The following is a 22,679-nucleotide window of genomic DNA, read 5'->3' on the forward strand; positions in this document are numbered from 1 at the left end:
AGGAAAAAGGGTCCACTGGCCATGGATTGACGTTGCAGGGACTGAAGCCCAGCTCTATATCATCTCAGTTTTGCAAACTGGATTAAGGTGAACTTGGATTGTTCTTGCTCCTGAATGCCTGAGAGAAGCCAATGTAAATCCTCCCTGGAGGAATTAATATCATGCTAGGCTTCTAGTTATTTCTCTAATTTTTTATATTCAGTGATCCAGTCCTTAGTGAAAAATATACAGGGAGATGAGACAAGACAAAATTGAGAGAGGGAGGGAGAGAGAATAGACAATGAAACAGACACACATTATGTTTTCAGAAACAGACTTTAAAATAACTATTCTTAGGTGCAAACGAGTATATAAACTATACTACTCTTCATGTAAGAAACAAGAGGATATAAGAAAATATACTTGTACCTGGGACTTCCCTGGTCGCGCAGTGGTTAAGGCTCTGCGCTCCCAATGCAGGGGGCCTGGGTTCCATCCCTGGTCCAGGAACTAGATCCCACATGCATGCCACAACTAAGAAGCCCACATGCCACAACTAAGGAGCCCGCCTGCTGCAACTAAGACCTGACTCAACCAAATTAAAAAAAAAAAAAAATCGAACAAACAAAAAAAACTGGTATGGTTTAAAAAAAAGAAAGAATGTATTTGTATCTTCTCATTTGTACAAAAGAAATATAGAAAGGATAATCTAGCAACTGAAGAGATTGGATCCTTATGGGGATGGAGTGGGAAAGGGAAAGAAAGAAGAGGGAAATGGAAACTGAGTAGTAGGATGAGGAGGGAGCAACACTTCTCTGAGTAAACCTTTCTGTGTAGCTCTGACTCTTATAACCGTTATAATGTTTCACACACGCCAAAAGAAAACAAAATTAAAAACCAATTAATTAAAACAAGATACCACTACACATCTACTAGAATGGTGAAAATCAAAAACACTGACAACACCAAATGCTGATGTGGGTGACAAGCAACAGGAACTCTCATTCATTGCTGGTGGAATGCAGAATGGTGCAGCCACTTTGGAAGACTGTTTGGCAGTGTCTTACGAAACTGAGCATGTTCTTACCATACAATCCAGCAATCTTGCTCTTTGGTATTTCCCCAAACGAATTAAAACCTTATGTCCACCCAACATCCTGCATATGGATGTTTATAGCAGCTTTATTCATAATTGTCCAAACTTGGAGCAACCAAGATGTCCTTCAGTAGGTGAACAAATAAACTGTGGTACATCCAGACAATGGAATTTTATGTTTTTTGGTTGCATCGTATGGCATGTGGGACCTTAGTTCCCCCACCAAGGATCAAACCCCAGCCCCCTGCAGTGGAAGCACAGAGTCTTAACAACTGGACCACCAGAGAAGTCCCCAGACAATGGAATATTATTCAGCAATAAAAAGAAATAAACTAAAAGAAAATGAGCTAAAAGTGAAATGTGTACCAAAAAGAAATAAGCTACCAAGCCATGCAGGATATTATTAAGTGAAATATTACTTTACTTGCATGAATATTACTAATACATATTATTAAGTGAAGGAGGCCACTCTGAAAAGGCCATATACTATATAATTCCAACTATATCACCTTCTGGAAAAAGGCAAAACTATAGAGATCCTAAATGGCTCAGTGGTTACCAGGGGTTTGGGGAAGAGAGTGACGCATAGGCAGAGCACAGGGGATTTTTAGGGCAGTGTGATGGTTCATTTTATGTGTCAACTTGACTAGCATAAGGGATGCCCATATAGCTGATAAAACATTATTTCTGGGTGTGTCTGTGAGGGTGTCTCCAGAAGAGATTAGCATTTGAGTTGGTAGTCTGAGTAAAGAAGATCACCCTCGCTAAGGCAGGTGGGCACTGTCCAGTCTGTTCAGGGCCTAAATAGAACAAAACCGTGGAGGAAGTGTGATTTTGTGCTCTTTGCTTGAGCTGGGACATCCATTTTCGCCTGCCCTTGGACACAGGTGTTCCTGTTTATCAGGCTTTTAGACTTGGACCAGGATTTGTACCCTTAGCCCCTCAATTTCTAAACCTTTGGACTCAGACTCATAGCATCTGCTCTCCTGTTCTTAAGCCTTTGGACTCACTGAATCACACCACCAACTTTCCTGGGTCTCCAGCTTACAGATGGCAGACTGTGGGTCTTCTCAGCCTCCATAATCAAGTGAGCAAATTTCTATACCAAATCTCCCGATATGTCTGTCTGTCTGTCTGTCTGTCTGTCTATCTATCTATCTAACTGGTTCTGTTTCTCTGGAGACCCCTAATACGGGCAGTGAAACTATTCTGTATGACACAATGCAGGATACAAGTCATTATACATTTGTGAAAACCCACAGAATGTAGAACACCAGGTGTGAATCCTGATGTAAATTGGACTTGGGTGATAATGATGTGTCAGTGTAGGTCATCAATTGTAGCAAACGTGCTAAGCTGGGTGTTGATGTTAGGGAGTATGTACATGTGTGGGAGTAGGAGTATGTGGGAACTCTCTGTACTTTCTGCTCAGTTTTGCTGTGAACTTAAAACTGCTCTAAAAAGCAAACTTTATTAAAAAGAAGAGAAAAAAGAAAAATAATAAAGAGATGGCTAGATATCCTTAGATACTAATAGCTAGTAATGATAAAGATAATGTGGTTTAGGTATTAGTAGAGATAGATCAGTGAGAAAGAATAGAATGCTAAAAATATTCCCATATATGAAAATAAACAATAAAGATAGCATTTTGAATTTGTGGACCCAGGAGATGAGGTGCTCACAGGCCCTGGGTATGACCCCAGAGAGTGATGCTATACTCCTTCAGAAGCCATTATTCACAAGCCTACTGCCAGCACTGCAGCTCAGGATTATTCCATGTTTATGGCTAGAACAACTGCTTATTCTCTAAAAAGATATCATTCAATTCCAACCTCACTATATAATGAAATATAGATAGTAAAAATTAGAAAATATATGTATTGATTAGATCTTAAAGTGGGAAAAAGCTTTTCTTGGCATAAAACCACAAAGAAAAAAATCTCAGAAGAAAAAAATGAAACAGAATTAAAAGGTAAACAAAAAAAGTTCATTATATATGACAGAGAAAGGTTACTATCCTTATTACATAAAGACCTTTTAGAAATACTAAGAAAATGAAAAACCAATTTAAAAATTGACAGTGGAGGGCTTCCCTCATGGCGCAGTGGTTGAGAGTCAGCCTGCCGATGCAGGGGAGAAGGGTTTGTGCCCCAGTCCGGGAAGATCCCACGTGCCGTGGAGCGGCTGGGCCCATGAGCCATGGCCGCTGAGCCTGCGCGTCCGGAGCCTGTGCTCTGCAACGGGAGAGGCCACAACAGTGAGAGGCCCACATACAGTAAAAAAAAAAAAAAAAATTGACAGCGGACATCAGTGAATAATCCAGAAAATAGATACACAAAGCCAATAAAAATATGACAAAATTCCATCTTACTAACTAGGATTTAGTAAAACCATTATTTGCCCAAGTGTTTGGAGAGAGTTTTTTGGTTTTTGCTTTTGAAAGGGTGAAACAAACATCTGAAACCTTCCTGGATTCCAAGAAGTCTGGCAGCATGTTTTTTTTTGGGTTTTTGTTTTTAAATTTTCTTTTATTTATTTTCTATTTATCTTTTATTTATTTTCTAAATTTTCTATCTACCTATTTATTTATTTATTTGGCTGCTTTGCATCTTCGTTGCTGTGCATGGGCTTTCTCTAGTTGCAGCAACCAGGGGCTACTCTTCATTGTGGTGCGCGGGTTTCTCATTGCGGTGGCTTCTCTTGTTGTGGAGCACGGGCTTTAGGCGCACGGGCTTCAGTAGTTGTGGCACGTGGGCTCAGTAGTTGTGGCTCGCAGGCTGTAGAGCGCAGGCTCAGTAGTCATGGCGCATGGGCTTAGTTGCTCCACAGCATGTGGGATCTTCCTGGACCAGGGCTTGAACCCGTGTCCCCTGCATTGGCAGGCAGATTCTTAACAACTGTGCCACCGGGGAAGTCCCTGGCAGCATGTTTAAAGAGCCATAAAAATTAGAGGTATATACAAAAACTTATATGAAAGGCTGTTTAGTTTATATGTCCAACACAGTCATGATTAAACAAAGCATGCTGTATTCATAATCTGATATAATGCTAAGCAGCTAGTAACATTTTTGTTGAAAACAAAGAAATTATGTAAGAACATCTCAAAACAGGATGCCCACAATTTTCTGAATTAAAAAAAAGTTATAGTAGAAGGGTTTATATAGTTTAAGATTAAGGAGGATTTTAATTTTTTCTTCTTTGTTCTTTTCTCTGATTTTAATTTTTTGGTAATGAACATTAAGTAATTTTATAATTATGAGAAAATGTCATTTTCTGTTTAAATAAAAGGTACCCAACTACCAAAAAAAAAAAAAATGAACAGCAATTAGAATCAGCTAGGATGTGGGAAAGAACCCAAAATGGAATAAAAACAATAACAAATAAACCTAACACTATTACAAAATTAGATCAGGTAACCACACTAAAAAGGTGGAGAAGAAGGGAACTCACCCAAGTAACTTTATAAAATCATATTTTGGCTGAGTACTGTAAGACTAAGGACAAAGAGAAATGTATGTAAATACTATGCTCTATTTAGTAAATTTACTTCTCAAAGGGGTATGGGCTGGCAATTCTGAATCTACTTTACGTGTATACTAGGACTGAACAAATAAGCATATATATCATAGATAATGGGAGCCAGGTCTTTCACTGTTGGAGAAAAAAATTTCAAATAAAAAGATAAAAGCTAGAATAAACCCTGTGGTGTTGGATGGAATTGGAGATAACAGTTTGAAATCAGTGTGTGTGTGTGTGTGTGTGTGTGTGTGTGTGTGTGTGTGTGTGTGTAATACACATATACACTGATAGGTGCACAAATAGATATAAATATTTCTCAGTTCTCTCTGCTGAAAGGGCTTAGGAGCAATGACAATCCAAGAGTAGTATACACACCTAGCACTCAGATCTTGGATTCTAATACCATCTCCAACAAAAGGAACCAGGTTCCTTGGAGAAGTGGTTGATTCCAGGGCCTTGGGTAGGGGAGGAATATACTGAGATTTCATACTGAAGGGACCGATATGCTCACAGAGAGGAAAATGGATTAGGGGAGTCAGAGTAGATAAGTAAGACCACTTAGGAAGCTACTGCAACAGTCCAAGTTAGAGATGAAGGTAAGCAAATGTTAGGTAGACTATGTGGTGGTGGTGGATGAGATACAAAGAATGATTTGAAAGCTATTTAGGAAGTAAAGGTGACAAGACCCGGTGACAGATTGGATTTTGAGTGGTAAAGGAAAAGAAGATAATGATCAGATTTTTACTCCTGGGATGGACATACAGATGGACAAGTATTGGATATTAACCAATATGAGGAGTAGTTTTACATGAAATCATGATCAGTTCTGTCTTGGACAGGTTGACTTTGAGATGCCTTTGGGACACCTAAATGAGGACATAGTAAATAGCTGAATATACATAATTGGAGTAAGGAAAAGACGTCAAGGAGTCTCTGGTATCTAGACGGTAATAGAGTTTGCTGCCTTAGACACTGCACATGTGCCAAATGTAAGGGCCCCCTGATACTCCCACCAATCATACCCACTAGCCCTGGCAGCCCATATGGTGAGAATAAGAAAATATCAGGGATGGCCTTTAAAATAGTGAGTTTCTCCTCCACTAGACTCTCCTGAGAACCACACTGACTCAAAGACAGCTTTATTCCACCACCTCCCACAAGCACTCTGCTGCCAAGTCATTGCAATTCTACCTCTCAAGTCCATCCGCTTCTCATCACCCTGCTGCTACTGTGCCTTAGTATAGGCCCTATGTGGCCCTCCAAATCCATCCTCCACCCAGTCACAGCGGTCTTTCTAAATAGTGTCTCCTTCCTCTCTTTCCTTCCCCCCTTTGAAATAGTAATGAGGTTAATTATAGTAACCGCTCATACTTATGGAGTACTTTAGGCACTGTGTTTAAATCTTTACATCGGTTATCTCATTAATGGTCACAATTTTCTAAGACAGGCATTATTATCTCTCTCTTGTTTTTTTTACAAATAAAGAAAAGGAGGCTTGGAGAGGCTATGTAACCTGCTTAAGATTGTATAGCTAGTAAGCGGTAGGGTCTAAAGCTTACACACTTAGCCATTATGCTCTATACACATTGTAAACAACAAAAAGGGAAGAATAAGGAAGAAGAAAGCAATCACCTGTTAAGAGACCTTAGGCAAGCCCTTCTCTCAGGGCCTCAGGGTGCTGACTTGTTTTGAGGAGGCTGAACTAGATGCTCTCTAACAACCCTCAGGCTCTAATTTATGAACTAGGATAATGGGGAAGAAGAAGTGGTCAACGTTTCCCCTCTCTGGCTTCCTGCTAGGATGCCCATGCTGCAAAGGCTATACTGCCTGATCACTGATCAGCTGAGGCAGCTGTGACCCTTCTTTATGTGGCCAAACATAATGTGGCTTGGGATGTCCTTTGCCCAATTGTGTTGGGTTTCCTGGGAACACTATACTGGAGAAGCCCTGGTCGATGTCCAGTCTTGATTCTTAGAAGTATCTCCCTATTTTCCTCTGTACTCTGGCCTCTTGGGCAGGTCAGCAAGGGCAAAGGCTGCCCGTGAAACTGGAGCTGCCTCTCCTTACATCTGAATCAGGCTCACGGGCCTCCCTTCCTCCAACTCTCCCCAAAGTCTGGATGCTGGGCTTCTCTGAGCCTGTTTGCATATCTGAATCTGGCTTTTCCCAGAGGTCTCTTATTCAGGACACCACTTCCTGCCCTCAAATGAATGAGGAGCTCTCCTGCCTCTCAACTGTTCTAGAACACTAATTTTCAAAACTTTTTGACAATAACCCATACCAAGAAATAAATCTTAAATTGTGGCCCAGTATACTCATCTGCATGTATACAAACACACACACATGCACACACACACACCCCTATGTACAAAGACATATAACTGCAACTGAACTTATTACCTTTATAATGTGCAATGAACTTTGATAGGTTCTATTGAAGTCTGTTTCGTGAAAATTATCCTAGTCCAATCCACTGAATTCATTTCATGAGCCCTACATGGCTTGAAAATCATTATACAACCATGCACTAGTTCACCTTTAAACCAATAGTGAGGAGAGGAAGTCTAACTATCAGTAGTATCAGTAAATTAAGGACAAAAGGATTGGTTATGAAAAAAACAATCTTCATGGACTTCTCAGGATATGAGATAACTACCTGAATGTGACCAGGTCCACAGTAGATGTGACTAGCTTTGCAGCATAACTGTCTCAAGATATTTTATAGTAAGGTGAATACAAGCCACAATTACCCTGTGTAGTTGTAAGTAGCCTGAAATAACTGTGCTCCCCCTTCTCTCTGCTCTGTAGAGCACTGGATTGGGGGAAAGCCATTGTCTATTTGAAGTTGCAGGAATTAAGTATAATTCTTGGGGTACAGAGTAAACCCAAAACCAATCAAACTTTCAACAGGTGCTTTCTAAGTGACGAGTCAGGTCAAGAAATATTTACCTATGTAACCAATACTGTGCTCACTGCTGAAAGAAAATGCTGATGGTATGGTCCTTAGTCTTATTTATAATTCAGTATGGCTGCCACATAGTATGGGCTCAAAAACACATCTGTTGAATAAATGCATGCATAAGTTGATTTGGTGAACTAAGTAGAAGCAAAGCTTTGCCATAAAAATGGGACTCTGTTACAGAAAATGTGTTTACCCAATGAATACTTTTTGTGTCACGTTTAACAATCTCCAAATCTCAAGCACTTAGCTAGTATACATTCAACAAATGTTTATCATATCTCTTATGTGCCAGACACCCTGCTGGGATAAAGAAGTAAGAGACATATTGCTCCTTCTGAGAGATTGTTTGAAGGTCAAAGATTCTTCCTACCCTAGGATCCACATTTGATCACCTTTCAAATGTGATTTTGCAGTATGTCTACGTCTCCACTCTCTTGAGCTGGGCTGGCCTTGCGAATTACTCTGAGCAACAGAATCTGGTATAAGTGGTGTGACAGTTCTGGAGCCCAGGCCTCAAGAGGACCTGTAGCTTCCACCTTCTCTCCCTCAGAGCACTGCCCTGAGAAAAACATGCAAGGAAGATGGTCTAATTTGCTGGACGATGAAAGGTCATACAGAAGAGAACTGAGACACCTTGGCCAACAGCCAGCACCAATTACCAGACATGTGAAGGAAGCCATTTGGACTTTCTAGTCTGGCCAAACTTCTAGCAGCCACAGGAATAAGCCCAGCTGATCCAGTAGAGGAGCTGCCTAATGAACCCATAGAACTGTGAAAAATAATGAACCATTGTTTTAAGCCACTTAGTTTTGAGGGTGGTGTGTTATGCCGCTAGAGATAACACAGAAACTGATACCTAAAAAAGAGACACGCTGGCCTAACAAAAAACCAGAGCATTGACTTTGGAACTGGCTTGTGAGCAGAAGATAGAAAGGCAATGAAGAAACTATTAGTGAAGTCTGGAGGAGCAGAGAAGTTGCTATTGGAGTCTGGAGAAAAGTGAACTGTGTAAGTCAGTGGCAGGATAATTGGCAAAATTGTCATCTGCAGTAACTTGGAAGATAGAAAATATACCTAATGAACTTGTAGATATGGCTTAGGAGCTTTCTAGGTGGAATGTTGAAGAAAATATCAACTGGCTTTTTTTAGCTGCATATGATTAAGGTATGGGGAGAAAGAAACAAAGAACTACTCTGCTTGCAGGCAGAATTGAGAGTAAATATGAAGAGCACAGAGTGTGCTGGGTTAGAAAACGGTTTTAAATTTTCATTTTTTCTTGCCAACAAAAGAGTCTCATATAGTAAGATATGACCTAGAGATGAAGATCAAATCAAGAGTATGGCTGTGCAACCCTTTATTAAGACCTCAAAAATATTAAAGATGGTACATTGCAGGCCTCTCAGCTAGACAAAAGAACTTGTAAGGATCTCAAGGGCATTGTTCCACAGCAGCCTGCGCCACCCGAAGTAGAGAGAGGCCTATTTGAAAGATAATTATGGATGTGGTTTTGGAACATGGAGTGAACCCAGTCAGATTCATAGAAGACCCATGAAGTGTTTGAGATAATTGTATCACTGAGAGTGCCACCAGCTTGAACTACTGAGGCGGTCCCAAATGAAAAGGAGCCTCTGGGGCCCCAGTTTCCTATATGCAGGAAACAGGCTAAGAGGTCTACTCAGCTGCAAACATGGGCTATGTCTCAAGGAAAAGGAAGACTTCTCAGAGAGTAGAGCCAAGAACCCAGGGGCAGAGCCCAGAGCCAAGGGGAACAATGGAATAGAAACCACACATAGGAGTAAAGCCAGACCCTAATCAGGGCACATTCCATACCTCAGAGTAGGGGCCCTGCTAATGTACAACCAGCTGGCTTTCAGGATTGCTATGGACTAGTGACTGCTAGGTACCTCCTATTTCTCTCCTTTCGGAACAGGAATGTCTCCTGTGGTTTATTCTGTGCCTGTCTCACCACTGCTTGCTGGATATGTGTGTGGTTGATGTGCGTTTTGTCCATTGGTCTCTGAATCAGAAAGATTCACACCTGGGGAACTTCAACAACATCTGGACACGACATTGGTCTCAAGATCCCAGACTTAAAACTTGATGTGATAATTGGCATGAGATTTTGGGGTCCTAAGATAAGGGTGAGAATATTTTGCATGTGGGAGAAATGTGAATAATCTGTGACCAGAAGGAACTGTGATAGATTGTTTAATAGCCCCAAATGACTCCCATCCTAGTACGCATAAAGATGGAATCTATTTCTCCATATTATTTAGTCTGGGATGGTCATATAACTTGGCTTTGATCAACAGAATGTAGCGTGCACATTCTAGAGCCTATTCCTCAAGAGGTCCTACAGCTTTTTCCTGTGCTTTCTTAGAATAATGTCTTGAGACCACTGTGTAAGAAAGCCAGTTTAGCCTGTGGGAGGATGAAAGGCCAGGTAAAACAGAGTCGAGGAATCCCAGCTGATAGCCAGCGTCAACTGCCAGACATTCAAGTCAGTCCATCTTATACCATCCAATTCACTGACCTTGAACTGAATGTAGCCACGTGAGTGAGAGCAGGAGAAGCCTGCAGAGGAACTGCCCAACCAACCCACAAAATCATAAGAAATAATAAACTGTTATTGTAAGCCGCTTAGTTTTACTGTAGTTTGTTACACAGCAGTAGATAACTGTAGCGACCCTGATTTTACAGATCTTATAGTCTAGTGGAAAAAACAGACAAGTAAGCCAGTAATAACAGTGAAAGGTGTTGATCCTTATAATAGGGAAGTACAGGAAAGCTATGGGAGCATATAGCAGGAAAACAAAGCCTTGTTTAGTGGGAAGGCATGGCTGTACAGAGGAAGGAGCATTCACTCTGAGAGCTGAAAAATAAAAGGTACTTTTTGTCCATACAGATAAAAGGATTGTTATATGCAAAGGTCCCAAGCTAAGAAAGAACTTGAGGAAATACAACAGGGCTGTCACATCATGAGAGTCTGGTTAATGAAGGGAAGAAAAGAGAAACAGAGGAAATAAAGAGCAAATAAATAATAAAATGGCCGACTTAAGTGCTGACATAATTACCTTAAATGTAAATGGTCTAAATACATGAATCAAAAGAGCCCACAGTCCATAGGTTAGCACTGAATAACAAGGCAATACACCTACCATTTGGTTTTCTGGGATCTGTTCTCTGCAAGTCTGGGGAGAGATGCTGCTCCTTCCGGGGGGCTCTGCTTGGAGACCCTCTGCCTGGAGACCGTCTGCAGGCTTTCCGCTCAGGGCCCTGCGCCTTGTTGCTGCAGGGAGGCTGTTTGCTGGGTGCCCAGCTCTGCCTGCGGGGCTCAGCCTGGGTGCTGGGCAGACAGGGAGGAGCTTGGGGTCTGCAGGAATCTGGGCTCAGCCTTCCCTTCTGCTGTTCTGCCTCTCTTCGCCTATTTTCTTCTTCTCGCTTCCTGGGAGCAAAGCCAAAGGGGAAGAGGAAAAAATTAAGAGCGTTCGTTACCTGTTCAAGTGTTCCTGAGTGAGATTTGAACTTTAAAAGGAGCTACCACAACACAGGGGGGATTTGGAAATTCAGAATTTTCACAATTTCACAATTTCCTGTCTTTTATCCAGGTCTTATAGCTCAAAGGATGATGGAGGCAGAAAGAATCTTATAGATCAACCTGTGCCCAGTTGAGACACACATGATATGGAACTTTTTGGTGAGACATAAGAGGATCCCAAGGTGTGTGTGCTCCGTGTGTGTGATCCCTGGAACTACACCCCTTTTCTCCTATTCCAGAAAGCACATCAGAATGCAACTGAGAATGATAGTCAGAGGGATAACCCTTAATCTTCTCTATTTGTTAAAAAGACCACTGGTAAACCTTAACGATTACATGAAAAAATTACAAAGCACCTCACAACTGATTATAACACACCTGTGAGGTGTGTTATAATCTCGTAACACTGCCATTGAGAGCTCTTAGAGCTTATGGGTCAAACCCACTCAACTTGCAGATGAGGTCCAGAATCACCTGTTACAATAACAGGTGATTTTCAAGAAGTCATACACAAGTAGCTGGTGGCTAAGCTGGAACCTTTGGGTAGCAACAGAATAGACAGGGGAGGCCAAGACTAGAAATGAGTGGCCGGGTGAGGCAGATGGGCCGAGGTAGCGCAGGTCCAGAAAGGGGTCAGGTGCTTAAGGACGAAGTGGCTGAGTTAAGGACAGGATTTGTTTCTGCGCCTCTCCTGTGCCGGGCACTGATGATACAGTGATGAGGACCACAGAGTTCGGCCCTCCCTTGAAGAACCTTCTACCCAGAGCGGAACAGCTAGGACAACAAAGGCTTAACATATGACGGAAGAAATGTTATAATAACGTGCTTGCACAGAGGAAGTAGTGATTAATTTTGTGGAGGAACCTGGAAGAAGGTCCCAACTGTTGATTCTCAAAGATGTGTAGGAGTTTACCAGGCAGATAGGTGGGAATGAGGATGTTAGTCTGAAGGAGAAGTCTGGGCAAAGGAGCGAGTATGGAAAAACTGGGTCTGTTTTGCTTCTTTTGACCTTTAAACAACACTTGCTATAAACGGCAGGCACCCAATACATATTTGCTGCTCAGGAAGAGAATTTGGTTGCCATTTAAAGGTGCAGTTTAAAGTAGAATAATTAGAGGTATAGTGAAGAGAACACTGTACTGGGAAGTCTAAGAATTCTTCTGGTCCTGCCTCTGCCAGTAACCACAAAAAGACCTTGAATAAGTCACTTTCCTGCCGAAGACTCAGTTTCCCCAGGTCTAACACTTACATGATGGCTAATAATCCTGAATTGATTTAAGGGTCTGTTTGGAATGTCTTTATAAAATCGAGGCTGTGTTATGTAATGGGATGGAGAGATTTCTTTTATTGGAGTAGCTGGTATCAGGGTCCCTCTTAGTGGGGGACCTTGTTTAGACAAATACCTCAGTAAGCTTGGGGACAGGATTGAGGGCTGGTAGAAGGTGAGACCCTCAGGGCCTAGGTGGTAACTGGCTTTGAGGCTCCAGAAAAGAGGCCTGCTCTGTCAGGACACAAAGAATTTGTTTGTATCTCCTGACAGGGAGGGAAGAGATGAAAGAACAGGAGAGAAGGGAGGGGGAAGAAAGAGAAGGCGAAAGATTGGGTGCTGCGTGGAGGAAGGGCAGGGTAGAGAATCGTCCAGGGTGAGGGGACAGAAAAGGACTTTAGATCTGTGATCCACACACTTTAATCAATGGAATCTCCTGAGATCTTACTAAAACCTAGATTCTGATTTACTGGGGTTGGGGTGGGGCTCAAGAGTCTGCATTTCTACCAAGCACCCAGGTCCTACAGGTGCTACTGGTCCTCTGGCCACACCCTGAGTAGCAAAGCTTAAGAGAATAGGGAAGTCTCGTGTGGCCTGTTAACTATGCCATTAGAGGATATGCAGTGTGAGTCTCCTCACTGACACCAGCTTTTCGGAAGGCCTCCCATGCTCATACATGCTTTTTTATAGGCAACCTGACAAGTTGTAGGGCTACGGTCCCAGGAATGGAACCAAGAGCTGAGGCAGAGACCCCAAGCCCCCAAGAAGTCATAGGATTCAGATTTCCACAGACTGTGCATCTGAAGCAAAGCTTATTTATATCTCAAGGGAGAGGAAAGTCCCAGATGACAGATATCCGAGTCACACTTTAATATAAAGCCTTGTCAACTTAACTCCCCCCCTACCTTTTTTTAAAAAAAATTTATTTATTTATTTTGGCTGTGCCGGGTCTTAGTCGTGGCACACGGGATCTTCATTGCAGCATGCGGGCTTCTTAGTTGTGGCAATGTGGACTTCTCAGCTGCAGCATGCAGGCTCTGAGTTGCGGCGTGCATGCGGGATCTAGTTCCCCAACCAGGGATCGAACCCTGGCCCCCTGCATTGGGAGTACAGAGTCTTAACCACTGGACCACCAGGGAAGTCCCTTAACTCCCCTTCTGAAGGTCTTTCGTCCTGTGTGGTGAAGCCCCTGATCTGGGGTCCAAGCTTGCCTCTCTGATAGGTTCCTACTGAGTGCAATTCCAGAGAAAGTGGTCAGATGGCTCGTGCTGACTCCTGTACAGCTCGAATGTTCTCATTTGACTCTGGCCTTGTTACACTTGTGTGCACTGCGTTGCAGTCGACAGGCGAGCTGGACAGCCTGTCATCATCAGTGCCTGGGATTCACACGGATGCTAGCAAGTGCCATTTCAGTGTGACCTGTCTGTGGGAAGGCTGCTTTTCAGAAGAAGGTGGAAGCATCTGGGTGGCTGAGGTGCTGCTAATTGATCTAATAGCGGTGCTCCTGGCAGGCAGAGGGAGAGCTGCTCTTTTTACTGGCACTGATGAACAGAAGTGCTTTAAGAGAATATATTGGTCCTTCAGACAGACAGGCATGTGGGGTCGCCTGGCTTGGCATTTGCATGGATATCATTGCCATCAAAAGAGGCTTTGAGGTGATAGCCTAGACTTTGTTATTTGAGCAGTCATTTCTCCTTCTTTTAGGACACTAAACCCCTTTCCTTTTCAGTTCCAAGAAGCCACTGTGCAATCAGCCCCTGGGCAAACCTTGTCACTGAAGACCTTTCTGGGCCTCCCACAAAGGCGGTCACAGGACAAACAGGGGATCTAGCCTTTTAGAGTGATCAAGATGGCCAGCAGGTAAGGGAGCTCTGCCTTCTGAAGACTTTTCTGGAGGGGGGAGGTTTGCAAGGGGTTATTTTTTTCATTCTGGTGGAACTCAGTAAGCAGATTCGGGAGAAAGAATGTAATCATGAGAATATATAATTACACACTCAGCTGATGAACAGAAGTAAATTAATGTTTTTAAAAAATGGATGCATTTTGCATTAAAAAAATCTTCCAGGTGGCACACAGCCCACAAATGTGCAGATCTCCAGAGCTGTGGTTCTTGAATGTAAAAGCAGTGATCACTGAGGAAAAGGGATTAGAACTGGGAATTATGCATAAGCTGCATCTTATTTTATCTGTACTGCTGCCTTGAAACAAAAAGCAACCACACACACACACACACACACACACACACACACACACACACACAGAGGATACAGCTCCTCAGAATAGAATATGATCCCGTGTGTGTTTCCCTGGGGGGAAAATGTCCAGAACCACTGCTCATAATCTAAGAACTTGAAGGAATCTCACTTTAATGAGGGCAATGCACTTATTTGGTAGATAAGGAAACTGAGGCAGAGAGCTTAGTGACTTATCCGAGGTTACGTGCTAACAGCTTTCTATACACAGGGCTGAGCTGGAATTCAGCAGCTTTACTTCTTCCTGTAAAATTCATCTCACAAATCATTTTTAAAAATTTTACTCAGTCTTCTTCCATCATTTAAAAAAGTGAATTGGGTCATATGAAAAAAGTGGTAAGACTACATTAACGTAAACATTAACAGCATTTCAAGCTAGCTTCTAGCATAGCTTTTAGTCCTGAACCCTTAGACTCAATAACTGTCCTAAAATTTAAGTGTTTTTTCTCCAACTAATTTATTACGGAATGTCAAAGATCTTTAATCTTCATGGTAGGCCATGCTATACACTTGACCTATTTTTGTAAAGTTTAGGAAACAAATACAAGAAAAAGAACCAATGTGATTCTACTTTACATGAAAATTTAAAGAGAAAAAAATCCTGTCCATGACACAGCAAGTAATATTTTAGCAGGAAATTTATTAAGATAGCAGAATCTTAATGTATAAACTAGTCCCACATTTTCCTCCCCCTTTTTTTGTTTTCTATTATCTTAAGGGAAATCAGCCAGACAACAGCTTTTGATGGGCTACCAATTAGTCTGGTTTGTACTGTCTCTTCTAGAGCAATTTTTGCAGCTCCCAGAGGCTCACAGTATAAAAATGTAAGAAAGCCAACTGGGGATCAGATCTTTGACAACCTCTGCTTTGGGTCCTATGGACCACAGGGTAAAGAAGGTCTCCAAAGGATGGGCTGGAGAAACGGGGCTGTTTCACCCAGGGAAGAAAAGACCCAAGGCATACATTGCTGGTGCAAATCTCTGAAGGGCTGTTGTGGGTCAGAGATATACCCTGAAGCCCTCCCAAGCCAGATCTAAGACCCAAGAATGGAGACTTCTGCAAATGAGAAGCCTAGATAACCACTGCAAAAAAAAAAAAAAAAGGCCAGTAAGAAACCAAGTGATCAAAAGTTTGCTTGATGTGCAGAGAACCAGATCAAGGGCAGTAACTTCAAAGACTTGAATGTTCCATGGCTTTAGCATCTCAGCACTGAATGCGTCCGTTTGCACAATACGGCACGGACCTGCCTCTGGGCCTGGAAAGTTTAAGTCCTGGAAGCTGATGGATTTTTTCCCTACCCCACTATGTGGTTTCCACAGAGAGTTTTAGTTGTCAATTTTTAACAGGAAGAAATTAATTCTTCCAGACACTGCAGAAATAAAGCAGGCTCATTCTCATTCATGAGTATTCAAGTTGCCATTGCCATGAATACAGGACTAAGAGGGGTTTGAGAGATGTGATTAAAATGGTTTCCACAGAAAAGGGAGGTTAAGTTAGTGTGTCCTGCTGTTGTACCGACTTATCCCAGCTTTGCCCTAGTGCCATTCTTGTTCATCGTCCTGGTGTAGGCTTGGGGCCAACTAATTTTCTTAACTTTCTCAAGGATTTAGAAGGATACTGGTATGCTCTGCTATGTTAGCTTGGAGAATAACAAGAAAATTTTTCCTGAACTATGTTGCAGAACTGATTCTGGTGGCTTGGTACCACTCTCTTAACAATCACCGGAAATGACACGGCACAACTGAAAAAGCACTGAGTTAGGACAAAAGCTGACTTGGGGGCCTGGAGACTTTTGCCACCAACAATTACATGTTGCATATAAGTCAGGAAAAAGAAGCAAGGTTGTTCCATGCTGGCCTATCAGATGGTGCTGGCATCTGGAGAGAGCCTCTAGCGTAAGCATGGCTGGAGGGCTGATTCCCCTGAACCAAGCAATGGTAGGAGCCCTGGCTTTGGGTAAGACTGAGATTCATGTGCCAACTCTCCCTTACAAGCTGTGTGATTTCAGGCAAGTTAATCTCTCTGTGTTATTTTCCCCTGCATGAAATGGGTTTAAGGATAGTTGCCCTGTCTACTTCATTGGGTTTTGTACAAATTTAATGTACAAGAATTCTGTAAGCTATAAAGCACTATATTAATATAAGTAATCATTATTACTTTTACTAACAGGTAAAGCTGTTAAGCTGCAAATGCATCTGGTTAGAAGTGAAGAAACCTGGGTGTGGCACGAGTGCCTCGCCATCTAAGAGTTACAGGGCTGGGCCTATTGATATTTTCAGAAAATGCTCATTGTTGAAACCACACAAATCTTTTTTCTGTAGAAGCTATTTTAACCACATCTCTCAAGCCTCTCTTAGGTCTTGTATGCATGGCAAATAGCAACTTGAATGCTCATGGAATGGGAAAGAGCCTGCTTATTACTACAATGTCTGATAGAATTAATTTCTTGGCAAAACTGGGCAAATACAACTCTCTGGGGAAGCCACAAATTGGGTCTAATGTTCAAGTATATGCAGTGATAAACCTTATTGCTCTTAGGTTTCTTTTTAAAATCATAAACCTGTCAAATGGTAATTTGCTCATGATAAGTATGGAGGGAGCTGGAAAACCAAATGCACAAATACAAGTGCCAGTGTGTGTTATGAGGATAAATGGTACATAAATGTGTTTGCTGCCTGAGTAAGGCAAACAAGTTACAGTGATTGGTCCACTTACAGAGATTGAAGGAGACCTCAGAGAGGACCTGGTCCAACCCTTCCATTTGACAGAGGGGGAAACTAAGGCCCAGAATGATGAACGACTTAGGTAAGGTCTTAGACCCACTGTAGGAGCAGTTACTGAACACATATTATTAAATGCTTGCTATATATCAGGGGCTCTAAGGCACTAGAAGTATGGAGGTACATAATATAATTCCTGCTCTCCAGGAATTGACAATCTAATAGGGAATCAGACCCATACCTCCTGCAGATAGTGAGTTCTAGATGTGATGCATGCTGAAATAGAGATATCTACCCAGAGCTAAGGGATGATATGGGAGACTAATTAAACTAGAAGAGAAAAAAAGGCTACATAGAAATAATGTCAAAATGAGAAAGGAGGGATGTGAGAATAGGTTATTTCAGGCAGATGGGAGGGCACGGCTCTCATAGAATCTTTGACTCTGAAGAGATCTGAGAGACCAGCTCTTCATATACTTTTTAAAATTCCCTATATATTATCCTGGAGAGATGACAATTCAGTTTCTGCTGGAACATTTCCAGTGAGAGAAAACTGATTACCTCACCAGGCAGAAAAGGTTTAGCTCTAACCTTTTCAGGTGGTATTGCATTGTACGTGGGGGTCTGTCAGATTCTATCTCTTCATTGTCGCTGAATAACAGGCTTAGTAATACTTGGTCTTTGACTTTCTCTCGAGGGAATGAGAAAATGTCACGCATTTTAGGACCTTTGACTTACAGAATGTTAGAGCTGGGAGGAACCTCAGATATCATTTAGTGCGATTTTAAAAAAAATTCTTTCTATGATTCACGAATCCTCTTAGAGAACGTAATAAAAATCCAAAGATCCCCCCCCCCCCCCACCAAATGCACATATGCTCATGACACACAAAATACTGCCTACAGTTTCAGGGCACTCATGGAGCCCCAAAGCTTGTCCTGGACTAAGAAATCTTTTCATTTTACTGATGAGAAACTGAGGCTCACAGAAGTGGAATGGTATGGAGTAGAATCATGGAAGTGATTCCCCATGGATCAGACCACTGGATGAGCAGAAGATTCAGACCTATGGGTCAACCCTGAAGAAAGCCATTGACAAACTGAACATGTCTGGGGAGCTGGCTGCAAGGGGATCTATTACAAAGTGAGAAGGAGAGCTGGGGTACGAGTGTGATTATCATGAGCACCTTCTTTAATTATCTGGAAGTTGGTTTATAGAAAAGGATTTAGACTTTTCTCTTTTGCTTCAAAGGGTAGCTCAGGATCAAAAGGTAGAAAAGAACTTCTGCCAGACAGAACTGCCCACTAATGAAATGTGCTGCCTGAGGGGCACAGAACTTGTCACTTGACTTTCTGAGGACACAGAGCAACTTCCCATGCGAGGGACTTTGGCATTACAAGAGTTTGAAGTGGGTGACCCAAACTGGACTTGATTCTGTAACTAACGCTAAGAGTCATACTCAGTCTCATGCACTAGTCAGAAGGAAGCTCAGGTCTCCCGAGAGCGTGGTGGTAAGTGAGGAAGTGGTGGAAGTTCAGGATGGCTGAGGCCTCGAGTGTGAGGGGTGGGAGGGTGGAACTAATGGAGAGAAATGAGACTCGGAGATATAAGCGGAAGTCAAATGTTGAAGGGTCTGATGTAGTATCACGGATGGTATTCAAGAATGACGGCCTCTACAGAGCAGTGGGACAGAAGAACTGAAGCAAAGGACATTTCAGAAAGAGGAATTAGCAGAATCAGTGGCAGCAGCACTGGTAGGGAAATCAGGAGGCCAGGGGAGACAGGTTGTGATGAGTTGTAGGTTTCACACAGTGAGCCTGAAGTGACAGTGACAACAGGACATGCAAATGGAAATGTCCAATGATCTGACATACTGGCAAGTAACAAGTGGAAATGCCTGGTAGGCAACGGATGATTTGGGATTAGAGTTCCAGGAGCTCAAGATGTGAGAGAGATGAAGGGGTTATCTACAGAGATGAACTAATTTAAGTTTTCAGAGTAGATATATTTTCAATGAAAAAAGTACAGCATGAATAGAAGTCTGAGGAGTTAGCCTACAGTGCTGACCTCAGTGTGGAAATGGTAATGATTAAGAAGATGTGAGAAGGGAGAGTTCAGGGACTTAGAGGAGATCTGAGACTAGACAGTGAAATAAAAACCTGGGAAAAAGGAAGCTTCAAGGAATAAGAGTGATAAACATAAACACAGTCTTATTTTCATGTGCATTCAACTCTGTGCTTTGGCAGGGAAACTACAGTAATGTGCATTTTGGCAACCTCATAGGAGGTGCAGTATGAGTTGTAAAGTGCTTTTAAATGGATTATAGGTATTTCCTAAATAGTATTTTCTAAAAAAAAATGACTTAGAAAATATGACTAAAACTTCTCTCTCTCCCAATTTCTCTACCAGTAAAATAGTAATCCCTTTAAGTTTAATCAGTTTCTTGACATCCTTACTTTAAGGAAGGTGATTTCTGCCATCGTAACGTGAGAAATAGGGAAAGGTACGTTGAGGCAACATGATGTGCCTGGGCCAATGAGGCAGCAGCAGCAAAGACTGAATTTAACATTCTGATTTCTGTTTCTTAAAACCAAATCTAAAACCAAAATTAAACACTGACTCAGATTTTCATAAATAACTTCTGAGAAATAAAATTAATACAACTTAAATCAGTTACTTCTCCATTTAAATATTTCTCTTGGAGATCTATGCTACAATGTCTGTAGGAGGTGATGGTTAGGAAGTGTAAGAAACTTGTTCACTCCCAATAATGAGGACCAATAAAGGAAAGACTGTGACTGAGAAAAAGTACAGGAGATTTTCAGTTTCGGTAATTTCAATGATTATCACAGTAAGCACAGCTACCATTTAAAAGTGTTTTTAAAAATCAATTTCAGAAACTAAGAATTAAGAACGAAGAGGGCCTATCTTTCACAACACTGAAACGAATCAGGATAACAACTAAAAGGGTAGAAGGTGGGGGTTAGACTACAAAGATGTCTCCTAAATCTCCTTGTCGGTTCAAACCCTCTGGGCTTGGAGTTACAAAAGGCCATGTTAGGGAAAAAATACTGCAAGCCAGTACTCTTTTTAAGCATGGCATTATTTGAAACCCCTTCCCCCATACAGCTCTCCTGATAAATGTATTTTCAGTTCCCAGCGTACACTGACTTGGAACTCTTGGTCCCAGGCATAGAGCCTCTGGGCAGCATCACTGGAAAAGGAGAGGAAGAGGAGGCTTAGGTCACTAACAACGAAGACAGGGGTTTCCACTGAGCTGGAGGGTGCCTAAAATCAGCTAGTCTAATTTGTCATGTTTTACAGATAGAGAAACTGAGGACCAGAGAGAGAAATGCTGTGTTCAGTTCATCTTAAGTAAATATCAGATGCTGGATTTGAACGCAGGTCTCCTTTTCACTCAACCACAATCCTTCTATTCCACTGGAAAGGGAGTTTGGGGTGGGGGAGAACTCTGGGGCCCCTCTCTCCAGTAACAAAGTGGAATGTGTCTGGATCAATACACTCCTTTTTGGGAACATAGAAAGTCAGCTATGGTGGCTTTGTAGAGCCCCACCTCATATTCAGGTAGATATGACTTCAAATTCGGAAAGTGGATCCTCACACATTAAACTTGAGATTATAGACACATCGGTAGTCAGAAATACAATATTCCTTCCCTTGCAGAGAATGTCTACTTGCAACTCAGGATAATCTGTCACATGCATTACCCACTTACAGTTGTCACTCACAGGCAGAGAACTTTTATGAGAAGGCTGTAAAAGAGGCACGTAGAGGCTTTAGGTTAATGCTGGATTCTTTGGTAAAAGTGAAAAGAGCCTTGTTATGAGAAGAGTGCAAAATAATACTTCCCAAGATATCAACTATTTCAGAGTCGCAGAAAATGATGTGTTCCTGTCAATCTTGTCTTGAAGATTGACAAGATGGTTAGCATTCCAGCTCATAGTGGTATTCAACTTCTTACTAACATAGTTTATCTGGCCTTTTATTATTATTTTTAACTGTTATTTGTTACACTTATGCTTCCTCCTTGTGGGCAAGATATGGTAGGATTCAAGAATTGGAAGGATGTAAGATTTGGAAACATTCAAGATACAGCCAGGAAGTTATCCCTCAAGAATCTGCCTGTCATCCGTATCTTTCTCATCAGAGGTTTCGGTATTACACCTGCTAATGCAATACTCTCTTGCTATTTAAAATACCCAAAACAAGTATCAAAGAAAAGGCAAACCAAGGCATAATCTAGAATCATTTACTTATGGCAAAATAATCACAATGTATAATAGGCAAAAATGACTATTTTGCATATTATATATCATTATCCAAAAAAGTGTGAGGTCCTCGAAGCAAGTACTATTTTCTCCTTAGGCTCAAGCCAAGAGTTTTGTATGTATAGTAAGAATTCAATCAATATTTCTTGAATAAATTACATTACCTAGTACAGATTTGTTAAGGAATAGGTGGGGGAAAGCAAGTTATTTATGCAAGTTGGTTGCTTCAATCAAATCAAAACTAGACTTAGTCTAGCAAAAGTAGGCTAGATATTGGCATAAGTTTCTTGTGGAAAGGTAGGAAAGGTGAGAGGACAGTTATCCCTTCGTAGCTTACTGCAGGTAGCACCCCCATCCCCCAACTCCTTGCCATGGGTGGGTGATTTGTTCCGGAGTTAGAAGGTCAAGGACTAACCTAGAGGAACAGCCACCAAGTAGAGATTAGGCCGTTATCCTTCCTGTTAGCCTCCTCTGAAGGGCTGGTGAGCAGAAGTGGGAAGGTGACATGGGCACAAGGATCACAGTGATCTCAGATTCCCTCCTGATTCTCTCTCCTGGCCACTCCCACCACCGTGCCCCATTCCATGTTGACTCTGAGTTGTGAGAACACAGTCTCTAGATCTCATACTTACTTGGCAGCAGCATCTTTTCTCAACTGTTCATGCTTCATGAGGAGATTTTTCCGGTCTCGGAAAGCTTTTCTGACCTTGTACCCTTTGTAGACAGCCTGGATTTTGAAGGCAGCGATGTCCTGTATGGCTGCGATGGACAGGGCGCCGTGCTCCAACATGAACTGGATCACTTCATGGCGCTCACCAAGCAAAGCGTAATCGAGGGGAGTGTACCTGAAGCAGGGAGATTTTTTTTTAAGTGTCAGAATGTAGTTCAGGGCACAGTTAAACTGGCAACATTACGCAGCAGAAGGAAAACTCATCCTAAGATGTGGAAAAGTTCCTCAGGCAAAGCTATCTTCTGTACTCCAGGACTGTTCCTTTCTTCTCTGATGCACACAAAACAAGGGTGAAGCTGGGGTCACTTTAATCTAATGATCAGCTTA

At 42.0% G+C, this 22,679-nt stretch overlaps 1 protein-coding gene across 1 annotated transcript in view; it reads right to left on the bottom strand.

Moving 5' to 3' along the window:
- The window catches only part of INVS (inversin), a 144,414-nt gene that overhangs the window by 20,974 nt on the left and 100,761 nt on the right, over positions 1-22,679 (bottom strand). Inside the window, exons 12-13 of the mRNA XM_082843192.1 lie at positions 22,255-22,467; positions 10,715-11,001 (exon numbers count right to left, since the gene is read on the bottom strand). Coding sequence (XP_082699318.1) covers positions 10,715-11,001; positions 22,255-22,467 — 500 coding nt within the window. The remainder of the gene's footprint in view (positions 1-10,714; positions 11,002-22,254; positions 22,468-22,679) is intronic.

This window comes from Leucopleurus acutus, assembly GCF_964270905.1.
Source record: "Leucopleurus acutus genome assembly, chromosome: 7".
Classification (NCBI taxonomy): domain Eukaryota; kingdom Metazoa; phylum Chordata; class Mammalia; order Artiodactyla; family Delphinidae; genus Leucopleurus; species Leucopleurus acutus.